At 41.5% G+C, this 12,281-nt stretch overlaps 2 protein-coding genes across 5 annotated transcripts in view; both read right to left on the bottom strand.

The window, feature by feature from the left end:
* cacnb2a (calcium channel, voltage-dependent, beta 2a) overlaps positions 1-276 on the bottom strand; it is a 58,807-nt gene extending 58,531 nt beyond the window's left edge. Inside the window, exon 1 of the mRNA XM_070928179.1 lies at positions 193-276. Coding sequence (XP_070784280.1) covers positions 193-276 — 84 coding nt within the window. The remainder of the gene's footprint in view (positions 1-192) is intronic.
* Positions 277-4,670: 4,394 nt separating this feature from the next.
* On the bottom strand, positions 4,671-11,344 carry LOC139304491 (zinc transporter ZIP12-like). 4 transcript variants are annotated; one of them, XM_070928428.1, is made up of 12 exons: positions 11,096-11,344; positions 10,130-10,459; positions 9,841-10,048; positions 9,027-9,190; positions 8,690-8,861; positions 7,967-8,139; positions 7,664-7,840; positions 7,373-7,453; positions 6,108-6,183; positions 5,815-5,973; positions 5,515-5,702; positions 4,671-4,799 (listed from the first exon to the last, which is right to left on the bottom strand). In XM_070928428.1, exons 1-12 carry the CDS (start codon positions 11,342-11,344, stop codon positions 4,671-4,673), a joined length of 2,106 nt encoding a protein of 701 aa, XP_070784529.1. The 4 variants fall into 4 exon arrangements, with proteins under 4 accessions (XP_070784529.1, XP_070784531.1, XP_070784530.1 ...); XM_070928430.1 differs by lacking the exon at positions 6,108-6,183 and adding an exon at positions 6,280-6,306 and having other exon boundaries at positions 5,815-6,006; positions 7,369-7,453; positions 7,682-7,840; XM_070928429.1 differs by having other exon boundaries at positions 7,682-7,840.
* Positions 11,345-12,281: the final 937 nt, after the last annotated feature.

Raw genomic sequence — 12,281 nt, 5'->3', positions numbered from 1 at the left:
CGTCCTTTATTACGGCTTACGTAATCAAAACTTAATTTAAGCTAGCAGCCACCAATCGGCGCGAGGAAGTTGACAGGTTGAGGGCAGGTGAGCTAAAGTTGACCTGTTTCTTTAGCATGCTAACTTTCGGCATCTGCCAAGACTGTTGAATTAAACATGTCGGCGTCATTTATCTAAATTTAATTAACTTACTTGTAACATCGGATGTTCCAGCGAGTCCATGTGTTTGTCCAGAGGTGTTGCTGCTCTTGTTTTTGGAGTATTATTTACGACCATTACACCATTTGATAAAAGCAAACATTCAACAAAACCTGTACGCTCGGACAGACGCCCCAGCTGTGTCCAAGATAAAAGCCTAAGCGCATTTTTCACCAAATCACCGGCTCACGTTAACGAGTTGAAGAAACGAGGCGCTGCTGCTAAACTGCCAACCGCCAATCTTCAAGTTTGAGACAGGAGAGTTAAAGGAGGGGCTTGAGCGGAAGAGGTTTGTGAAGCAGTTTTCCTCTAGTTCAGATGATGATGAATTGAATTCTCGGATATTATAGCCTTCAGCATCACAGAGCCTCCACAGTGCCCTCCTACCCACACTGGCTGAGAGCTCTCCTGCTCCGTGCGCCATCATCCAACGCCAACACCTCTGCCTTCCCACAGAACAAAAGGATGAAGATGAATAACAGCTTGCAAGCACCAAATCTGCCTGAATTTAAAATGTATGGTTTTAAACCTTAGAGTGTCAAAGTGGGTGAAATTATTCCTTCTAACACAATTTGCAGTGGTGGAATGTAACTAAGTACATTTACTCAAGTACTGTACTTAAGTCCACATTTGAGGTATTTTCTTTTAATGCCACTTTATACTTTATACTACTCCACCACATTTCAGAGGCAAATATTGTACTTTTTACTCCACTCCAATTATTTGACAGTAAGAATAATCTAATGATATAACATATAATAGTATAACAGTCACATGGGACATTTTTCTGTACTCTTACTTTTAATATTTTGAAGTAAAAAGTTCCTGATTATATTTACATGCTTTTACTTTTAAATGCAGAACTCTTACTTACTTACGGAGTATTTTATTTTATTGCTAATACAAAATTTGTTAATACAAATTGAGAGATTAACGAAGAACTGAATTGTGAAATGAACCCAACTGAATTTGTTTGTCACGTAAGGAAGATTTTAACCCTCAAAGTGAGGCTGTTGCCAAATAACTATTATCTATGACAGATCACAGACTCCGACACAGAAGTCATGGTGGTTTTTGGTGTCTTTTGTGGGTGAAAAGGAAAGCTTAAAGTTGACGGCAAGAAGGAAGATGATTGGCTACAGGAAGGCAGAAGAGTATAAATGCTGGAACTCTTATGAGGAAAAAATAAATCAGGCTGAATTCCATTTTGCTGCTTTGGTTTTAGGGTCCTGGTATTGTCACACTGTCAAGGTTTACTGGAACACTTGAGCCATTTCATTTACAGTATGAATTAATGGATTAAAGTAGAGCTGCAACTACTTAATCTTATTGATTAATCTGGATATTTCTTTACAATGAATCGATTAGTTGTTTATGTCTTGTTTTGTCCGACCGGCAGTCTAAAAACCCAAAGATATTCTATTCACAATGATATAAACAGAGAAAAGCAGCAAATCCTCACATTTGAGAAGCTGCAGCCAAATATTATTTGCTTGACTAAACAAGTGTAACGATTAATCGATTCTGAAAATTGTTTCAGATTAATTTTCTGTCGACCGACTAATTGATTAATCGACTAATTATTTCAGCCCTTGATTTAAGTGGGACATTTGCTAAAACAGAGTACTTTGGCTGTAGCTATTTGTACCTGTTCAGGTGAGTTCTTCACAGAGGAGAAGGAAAAGTACCACTTAGTGCCTCTCTGTCATTTACTCTAATGTTTTTTTTCTTTGCTGCTCAGAGCAGCCACTTGGATTTTTACATGCTGTGATGCACCGCCCTGTACACTGTGGTATATCCATATACTGCAGCTGACGTGATCCCCCCTCCTCAAACCAGTTTTTACCACAGGCAGCTCTAAAGTTTTGTAATTCATTATTGCCCTCTTGTGGTTTCACATGTTTTTACATTTTAAAGGGCCATTCCACTGATTTTACACATCAAAGTCAGTTTACTAGTCATGGTTAGTACTACACACCCTGTGAAAACAATTGTATAATGTCATCTGTGGCTTTGGCGGGAGCTCTGCAAAATCTGGAAAACAGCAACCCTGTTTATGTCACAGTGATGTCATCAGGGTTATCTCGGCTTGGGCTTGGAGGACATTTTTAACAGAAATCCAGCGTTACAGACTGTGTGTAGTTTTAAAGAGGTGGGCTTTTACCAGGCACTGATGCTCTTGACTTGCAGTATGGGGAAAATGTAGGATCCAGTGTTTTTGGAACTTGGTCCTATACGGACTAAACATCAGGATATCTCAACCTCTGCTGCTGCTCTTTGAACTAGAGACTTAATGACACAAGAATGCACAGCTGAGCATGAATTTTAGTAAAGATAATAAACAAGATTTCTGCCTTCCATACATTATTTTACATATAAAACATACTGTGTATTTCAAGTCACAAATCCTGCAAATGTGAATACAGCTAAGATGTCACACTACCAGTAATGTTGATCCCATGTGGTTTTGTGTGATAAAAGTAACAGGTGCAAATTATTATTTTCAGTCAGGTCCTTTCAAATCAAAGGGAACACACTTTTATATTTTCCTGTCTTGTCCCTCTCTCTTTTCCCATTGTTTCTGTGTGTTCTGCCGACCCTGATGACCCCAGAGCTGAACTCTTCTTCGGACCGCTCTGATGAGCAAGTGAGGATACTCAATGTTCACACCAGCATGGCCCAGATAAAAAGCCCTTCCTTCCTCCAGCAGCAGCTGCCTTGAAAAGACGCACACATGCCAAAAAATGCCTCTTTGGTGCAAAAGAGCAGATTTACACACAAACCAGTGGGCCTGAAGCTTTCCTGGAAATGCCAAAGGGGTTGGCATTTCCAAAATAACAGCAAAAATGCTCGAATAAGAGAAAAAGCAATGGACTTCCTGCTATTGTTTGAACATTACTCGGGAAGTCACAGTAAATGGTGTCAGCTTTTTCTGATATAAAAAGTCAAATAATCTCATGACACTGTCAATATAACTGGCTTTGCACTATCATAGTGAGTTTAGAGTAGCAAATTAACATAATCGCCATGCAAATTGTGCAGTGAAACTAATCCCCAACACAAATAAGGCAAGTACTTGACAGCTGTTTGCTCAGATTTTACAGAAATATCTTGATGCAATGAGAGCATCAGAATTTAATCACAGCAAGCTGATTAAAAAGAGGAAAAAAACCCACTCATTCTGTCAATATCACAAATCCAATTTTATGTACAAATAAGTTGATTTACTGTGTCATTTCTCTCATTGTACTGGTGCATTCATCATATTCTCTTCTTCCTCCACCTCCTTTCGCAGGCCCACTCTGGCCGGTAAAGAGCGTGTGCGCTGTGTGGGCCGGATCCCTCCAGAGTTTCTGTCTTGCACAGCGAGCATTAGTCATCCAGGTTGGTGGATGAAGAGAACAAGTAGCTCAGGTGGGTGGAAGTGCCCTCATATTGGATCACAGAGAGGCCTCAAAAACAAAGAACAATGCCTCTGAGATGAGAAGCCGAAAGAGAGAAGCGCTTCTCCAAACAGGGCTTCAAAAATAAATGTATTTTAGAGGAGCTTATGCCAAACAAAGAGGTATTAGTCCTTTCTTTGCAATACAAGAGTTTGTCATTAAGCCAATCAGGATTTGTATATTTATAAGTTCAAATCAAAGTAAAGCTCTATTTTCAGGGTCCGTAATTTTCTAATAATTTCCTAGGAAGTTTCCTGGAAAGCACTATGTAATAAGGAAAATATGAATTTCCTTGAAATAAAAGGGGCTGTTGACCTTAAAAGATGTGATTATTTACCAAGCAGGGAGGGTCCAATGAACGACCAACTAAAGAGGGAAGAAAATTCTGATATCTTATAAAATGTGTATTTTGTGTGTCTAGTTTAAGGAAGGGCAATACTAAATCACCAGAATATCTATTTAATTGGAAGAGTGCTAAATGAACACTGCCTCTATTTATAAAGCGTTACCCACTTAAATATATAGAAAAAGATATTGTCCTAAATCAACAAAAACCCACATGGATTTGCTGACTTAAAATACCCTATCAGTATAAAGACACTGAAAATACATACAAACCAAAACAAGTAGATTTGCAGTAATTTATATTTTGCGGGTGAGAAATTACTTTAAAATTAAATGATTTGATTGTCTGAGATAACGTAAATATTTCACAGAACAATAGATATGCACAATTGTACCTTATGCTGCCAAATAAGGTAATTAAAGTTTAAACTATTAAGTGTCCAGATATGATGATACCTAACATACAAAAATAAATCATAAAGTATAAAAAAAGAGAGGATTCAAACATCTAACATACATGTATCATCCAGTGCTGAGACTACAACATCATAAATACTCACCCGTTGACCAATAATAACTTGTTAAAACATCCTGCTTGCACACAATAACACTAGAAAAACAAGTCAGCATGTTTTTTTTTTTCAGCTCAACCCTGCATGAAGAGATACGTCATGTTCACTGCATTTAGAGCTTGAGTTCATGCTCAAAGAGTGCGAGGAGCAGAAGACAGGCCCAACCCATCAATAGGCCGAGGTTCTGTAGGAGAAACATGAGACACGGTCTGTCTGTCTTCACTCGACTCATCTCTGGAAGCTGAAAAATAATAGAAAATGATATACTGGTTAGAAAGAGGATATTTTTACAAAGAAAAGGCTGGCATTATTCTATATTTTTCCTGTCAATAAATCCCATGAAAAGAGCCAAACCAGCAATTTGGTAGTCCATCTCTTTCCTACACTGTCCATGGCACTCAGCCCCAAGCCCCTTTGTTCCTACTGAAGATCTTTAAACAGCTCACACGCTACTCAGATAGTAAAAAATACTAATAAAGTGTATTTGTTGGGGACGGTTTTCAGCTGCACATTTGATGCTCTAGTGCAGAGTAGACGCACTCCCGCAGCCTCATCCAGTGTTCTCAAGTACCCTTTGAGCGTACATCTTGATGGTATTTTACCTCTTTACTTATTTTTGTCAGTAGTCAGTCAAATTTGTATTGTAATACTAACATTTGGAGTGGCAGTAACTGGACATTTCAACCATTTATCCATTACTTTAACTTTTTGTTGGCTTTTTCAGGCTATCTCAAATGCAACAATTGACTCAGGTTGATGGGAAACTGAAATATGTCCTGTGGAGTTAGACTGTCAGTAAATATACTAAAGGAGATATACAAAATAGGAGTGTTATGGAACAGAGGATTTAATTATATCAGGATGAATTCATTGTTGGTTTTGGTGTTTTCATGGGATTTGGCAATAAGAGGAATATAGAGTCTCCCCAGACTTATCCTTTAATAAGGCTCCCTTACCATTTCTACCAGGGACAAATAGAGGAAAATCCCAGCAGTAACAGCGAAGATCCATTGCTGCACTTCCATCTCTGCGGAAACAAACAGTCCGATGTAGAGGCCCATGAAGGCCGTCAGAGCGCTGAGAAAGTTCATTAGCACGGCGGTCTTCACTGACAGTCCGGAGCTCAGCAACACTGCAAAGTCCCCTTTGAGACAGAAAGCAGAAAAAAAGATAAGTCGTCAGTCAAGCAGAGTGTTTCCTGGCCTCAGCCAAAAAACAACAAAAGCATTCCCAAAGTAAGCATCGTGACCTCTCACCCATCTCGTGCGGGATCTCGTGGCACAGGATGGCCACGGTGGTCGCCATGCCGGTCTCGGCTGAAGAGGAGAAGGCCGCCCCGACAACCAGGCCATCTGCAAAGTTATGAAGGCTGTCTCCCACGATTATCATCACAGCCAGCAGAGGAACCCCTTGTCCTGGGAACACAAAGGGAGCCTGTGTCGCTGAAGCTCATCCTCAGACTGTGACAATTGCTCTGTCATGCCAGGCGACTAATTACAAAGTACATCACATTAAACTGTGTTGCGCAGCTCATATTGAAGGAGCTTACTCTGATGTGAAGGCTTCCTTGTGTCTGCGTGTTCAGGAGAGACTGATTCTGTACACTCCAAGTCATCCACTGGTCCCTGCAGGATACAGATAATTATTCACTGCACAGATTTATGGTGATGAGATTCATAAAGTTAAATGAAGGGAGCTGGATGAGACAAATTCACCAAAACAGGATATTTTTATGTAACAAGGAATGGCTGGAAAATAGGTCCCCGTCTGTAGTTTAAAAAAACAGGCTTTCCACGTGAGTGACCCTGTCCCTGGGTCCGAAATGTTCTAGTTTTGAAGTATGTATTCAAATTTTGCACATGATTCAACACAAGCTATGAAGTGCTTTCTGAATGATTCAATACTTCTCATTCTCCAACATCCTACATGCCCCGTTCCTTCACTCCCTCCCACACCACTCTTGTTATGTAAGAGCAGCACAGGAAAATTGATTTAAGTGAAATTCAGTTAATTTTTTTAAATATGAACATGGATTCAGAGGATTCATGCTGTCCTTGATCTGCAGTATGTGTGCTCAGAGATGTTTTGATTTATGAGCGTTGGGCCATTGTTTTATGCTGTTGTATATGTGTGCAAATAAAAACAACTAATCTAAACTGTGCTCAAACGAACTGTGCCGTAATTGACTGTTGGTTCTCCCGTCAACAGTGCCCTCTAGCAGAACTCTCGCTGTTTAAACGAGTGCATTAGTGCTTTCTTGATGCTTAGGTGGAGGAGTAGTGTGGGAGTCAAGCATCATTGGGGCGGCTGAAACTATATTGACTTCAATAAATGCACAGTGGTACAGCAAAGTAAACACAATATTCAACGTGTTAACAAAGTAGGAATTACACTTTTGTTTTTGACAGTAATGGAGAACAGTGACACCATGATTTCTTTTAAGAAAATATTTATGTTTAGGAAAATAAACACAAATAGGATTACAAATTAATGTGATGCTGAACTTAATAACTGATAAATTACTAGCTACAATAAGCTACACTTGCCTCCCACCAACCTAAATTAGTTAATACTTGGACATGTTTCAAATAAGGTTGGAAACCACTCATGTAGATGCACCACACCCTATATGTTTATAATGTATTTTTTTCTCTCTCCTCTGTTTTCATATTTAGCTGTTTTATTTCCAGGAACTGTCTTGTCAAGGTCTCCTCTGTCAAGTAAATAGCAGGGGTGATGACGGGAAGCGGGTTTTCCTGCCAAGAACAGTATTAAAAAGCAGAATAGTTCAGTCTGGGCAGTGAAGGGACTCACCAGCTGTATGGTGGAGATGGACTTGCCCCTCTGTGACTGACCGTTGCAGTGGAGCTCTAAGGAAAGGTCGCTAGAATGACCCTGCAGACAAAAGAAAGTCATGAGACCACTGTCAACAATCAGCTCTGCAAAGTGTCAGACTTTGCACAAACTTGCTTGTTGAAAACTCTTGTTCAAGTTCAACCTCTGGCTAAATAAAATCAGCCACAGCACTGTCCCCTTGACGCACTATGATTTGAGTATTTTGCTGCAGTATATGTGTCATTGTATCATTAAATTGATAAAGGCTACAAAAAACGAAAGTCTTACATGGCCATGAGAGGGAACAAAAAAAGAAAAGAGTCTTTCGATAAGGAAAAAGCCATAGATCCCTGCGATCATGCCCAGAATCCTCCACAGATACTCCTTTCCTTCTGTATAGTCTCCATCATCATCATGACTGTGAGTGTCATCATGGAGGCCAAGGATCTCCAAAGGAGACAAAGAGGAAAACAATTAGACATTTACTCCACAGTCAACACAGAGTGTCTTTATACATGTGTGGCGCTTGACTCACAGTTACAGAGGATGGTGCAGTGGCTCTGTGTCCTATACCTGTGGTATGAGGTGCAGGAGTGCATCTCCTGAGAGGGTTCCCACTGCCAGGCCCACAAACAGCTGCAGGATGAGTGTGTAGGTTTCCTGGCAGGAGTTGAAGAAGATCAGGCAGATACCGAGCATGGAGCCCACCGTGATGAGCAGGACGGCAGCCGTGCTGTAGCCATACTCTGCAGGGAGGAGAGAGTTTTGTGTTCAGACACTTTTTTTCCTGTCCAAACATTAAGATTATAAATTCTGGCTGATCATAACACAAAATCTTAAAAGGACTACATTTTTATCTTTTTTTTTTAAATGCTGTTTGTAGCTCATATTGGGTGTGACCCTGCACGCATCCATTTAGTTTTATTATTGTCTTATTATCTTTTTAGACTTTTATAATATTTCAATTGCAAACAATTAAACCAACTAGTCAAAAGAACATGACTTGACTTTCATAGACAAAAGTCTCCTTAGGCCATTAAGGAATTAAAATAACACAAGTAATTTCTTGCATGTTTTTTCTGCCCTGTTACGAGTCTCTCTTTCCCAAAACCTTATCAATATGCCCTTTTTTTGTTATTGAGTAGTTCAAACAATGACCAAAAACAAACATATTTAATGGAAGATCCTAAATTCAGTTAAAAGTCGCAAATCAATGACTGCTTGACTTAGTAGCAACCTAATTGTATAATGTGTGTATTAGTGACTGTAGGCTACAGAGAGAAAAAAATGTCTTACTCTCCAGAGCAGTGGGAAGAGATCCTCTTCTGTTTTGCTCTGCAGACTCACAGGCATTGCCTAGCAACTGCTGAATGATGGCTGGGCAAATATGTCTGAAGTGCTCCTTGGAAATTGGCAAATGAGGATTCAGAGCAAAAATATCCGCCAGCTGATTGGCTGAAAAACATACCTGATTAGATTCAAAGGAAAAGACAAATTTGGGGGTGATTAGGAGGCTTTTCAAATCAAGCCTCACAGTACCTGCATGCAGTTTACAGCAATGTTGTCAGTCTTCTTGTGATTCTCAGTCCAGAATATTGTCTTTTGGATCAAAAGATATTTGCCTCAGCCTCACCTGCTCCCAGTCTCTGTTTATTGCTCCAGTTTCATGGTTGCAACCATCCAGCGGACGCCCGGGCCCTTTCTGTGAACTCCCTGTGATGCTCAGCCTCTTTCTGTCGTGAGAGTGTGTCGCTCCTTCCCGTCCTACTCGCAGCTGATGAAGCAACTCCTCTAAGTCTGAGCAAAGAAATCACTGAATCAGGTTCCCCTCAGTGTTACAAAGCTTTATAGCTTCTTTCAGGTCATTGTTTTGGTTTTCTGGCCCCCAACTTTATTGTTTTGGTTCACTCTAAGTGCTCTCATAAAGTCATTTTTGGCAACGGCAGGCAGCTATTTTTAGTGGGAAAAATTCTTTATTTACCCACTGTAAACTACCTGCTCAGCAGCAAACAACAGACAGATAGTTGTCAACAAGCTGATGAACATAGTGGAGCATTTAGCAGCACATATTTTTCTCTGGAGTTGGTGGAGACCAAAAACAGAGCTAAAAGGAGAGTGAATATTGGACTTACATTGATGAGGTGGCCAGAAACACGACTCTAAATGAATGCTAATGTTGCTCCATATGTGTTGGACGTGTAAATGGATAGCCGCTAGCTAGCTGTTGGTGTTGCTGTTTGTCAGTGTTGTGTTTATAGCTTGTTTCAGTTGCCCCAAGTGGCAAACAAATCTGTTATTGTATGTTTAATTAACACATAGAAAGAGAAAAAAAAGATTGAATTGTGAGGGGGAATCATCAGAGGACCACATGATCAACACATTAAATAATAAGCAAATGTCAATCTGTTTAAATGTGCATAACAAGCCAAGTGTGCTCTTGAATTTACCTATTATCTGCAGGTTACTTGAGCGATTGAGGGATCGGAAGATATTGTTGGTAAAGAAAGCAGGAGACGGGAGGTCCCTCCGTCTGAAACAGTGGCCCTGCAGGATGTGGCTGATGATGGCTGCGGCCAGTTTGGGCACAGAAGACGTACTAGCACCTGGATTTTCTTGTACGTTGACATCTTCAAGGAGGCGAGCAGCATCAATACACTGTGGGATCAAAGGTGAAAGATCAGATCCGGATGTGCACCTGTCGAGACAGGATAGAACTCTCAGATAAAAATTCCTTACTTGCAAATCAGATGAGGAGTCTTGATTGGAGGGGTCGTAGTGCTGGTTGATGAGCTGCAGAATACTTTCTGTTTCACTGGACGATAGGAAGAGGTTGTCCTCAGCTGGGTGAAGATTGGTGAGGGCCAAAATGTAGAACTGATAGTTCCCAAATGAGGAGGAGGAGGACGAGGAAAGGGAGGAAGGAGATACCGCATTTGACACACACAGGTCTTGCAAGTTAATTAAGTAGTACAGCAGAACAGTGGAGATCCGCTGGTAGTCCCCCTTAGTGAGGTAAGCCTTCCCATCATCCTCTAGCACAGAGAGAGCGACATGTGGTGTCAGGCACTGTAACAAGAACAGGAACATGTAAGAAGAAGAGGACCAAAATACCAGGTCATGTGAGTGACCTTAGATTTACATGTCAACAAGTGATGGGAAAGAGTCGGCTTGATAAAAAGCATATTTTCTCCCTGCATACATTGTGCTCTGCTTCTCAGAAAAGCTTTGTGCTGCTGTTTGTGTTTTGGTGAGTACAGTATGAGCCCAATTAGACCCACACACAAAAATATAGAAGGTTAGGAGAGTGGGCGAAGCACTGTTCCTTGTTAGAGAGAGCAGACTGTTCAACAGTTTCAACAATGATGGAAAGTAGAAAGTTGCTCTCTTAATTTCTAAATCTCACTTTCAAGGCTTGACACGCACATAATCCTATTGTCAGCCCGCCTGCGCAAACATGTGAAGTACCTCCAACTCCACTCTATGGAGTTTATTATGTCAAACTGAGGGATGTCTAAAGCCACTCAGCATGAATGCCCCATAGAGGTCAAGGACTTAAGCCTCCTCATTCACTCACATTCCAGCCATAACAAGCACATTTCTTGGAATAAGCAGGCAGGAATGGGATGAATACATAATAAGTACTTATCATATGTATGTAAAAGTTGCTCAATACTTGTATGATAACATTAAGACAGGCCTTACCTTGTCACAGACGTCCTGGGAAGTGCCAGTCCGCTCTGCACAGTGCACCGCCTGGAGGAGCTTGTTGATCAGGACACCGGTGTCGTTCTTTTGGAGCTGTGGCTCATCGTCGGTACCCAGGGGCAGATCCAAGGCCCTGAGAGCCTCCCGCAGGTACCCCCGCTCCTGCCCTTTCACCTCCAGCACCCTCCCCAGCAGACAAAGACGCAGCAGCAGCAGCAAAGTGGGAGCACTGCTCCTGAAGTGCATGTTCCTACCAAGGCCGTCTAACTCCCTCAAGCTCCCAAGACTGGCTCAGGGCTTGAGACAACAGGAGATGATGGATCGAAAACACAAACAAGCAAAGTGAGAGAGAGGTTTGAATCAAGGTGGACGAGAAGAGAGAACGGAAAGCTTCTAGAAAAGAAGAGCTGTAGGAGGCGTTAATAATAGCTGCCTGATCTGGTGGAGGACAGGAGGTCTCAGTGGGCACCCTTTAGCTGAACCAGCCCTTACAGTGCCGAACGGTCAGCCAAAGCCTGGGCCCCTCAGTCCACAACAAAAGGATTAGTGCAGGCTAGTGAGGGAGCACAGGGGCAGGGAGAAGGGGGCATGAAGGGGGAGACGGTAGAGAAAATAATTAGTATTGAGGAAAACTAGTGAAAGCAAAGCAGCGGCTCACACAGACTGAGATCCAAAACAAAGTAGTTCTCCTAAAGTGCTGGTCAAACAGCACAGAGGTCCCTGCACCTCTGAAAGTCTGAATGTTTTCAAAACTGCCAGTTTTCATAATGGTCTAAATATTGAACCAGTTTCCTTCTTCAGCAGCATCAATTGTTCGAGAACAAGACGGGAGCTGGTTGTGAGTGAGTGTATGTTATGTGTTGACTACGAGCCCCCCCGCCCCATGCATAAAGCACTGGGGACATTCAGATCAAAGGGTTTCTTAGGTTTCTTCTTCTTTATGATCTCTGAGTCATCAAAGATCAGTGCAAAACATGCCAAGCTTTCCGGCAACACTTTCCAACATCCTCCCACACTGTTTGCCCTGCGGGTCAAACTGGCCGAGCAATGAGAGGACTAAAGCTGCTGCAATACCTGAGATAGAATAGATGAAAAAGCTTACCGGATGAACCGGGCCTACTGTTCTCCCCTCTGCTCCTCTCAGCTGCTGTAACTAGGTTTGTTTTCCTCCTCCGGTTGGATG

This window comes from Enoplosus armatus, chromosome 21 (assembly GCF_043641665.1).
Source record: "Enoplosus armatus isolate fEnoArm2 chromosome 21, fEnoArm2.hap1, whole genome shotgun sequence".
In the NCBI taxonomy this organism is placed as follows: Eukaryota; Metazoa; Chordata; class Actinopteri; order Centrarchiformes; family Enoplosidae; genus Enoplosus; species Enoplosus armatus.
This window is presented reverse-complemented; position numbering and strand designations above follow the sequence as displayed.

Coding starts and splice junctions, on each gene's coding strand:
- LOC139304491 (XM_070928428.1), bottom strand. CDS start 11,344: ATGCACTTCAGGAGCAGTGCTCCCACTTTGCTGCTGCTGCTGCGTCTT. Junction 9,191..9,840: donor AAGTAACCTGCAGATAATAG/GTAAATTCAAGA, acceptor TTCTTTGCTCAG/ACTTAGAGGAGTTGCTTCAT. Junction 6,184..7,372: donor CCATCTCCACCATACAGCTG/GTGAGTCCCTTC, acceptor TGTATCCTGCAG/GGACCAGTGGATGACTTGGA.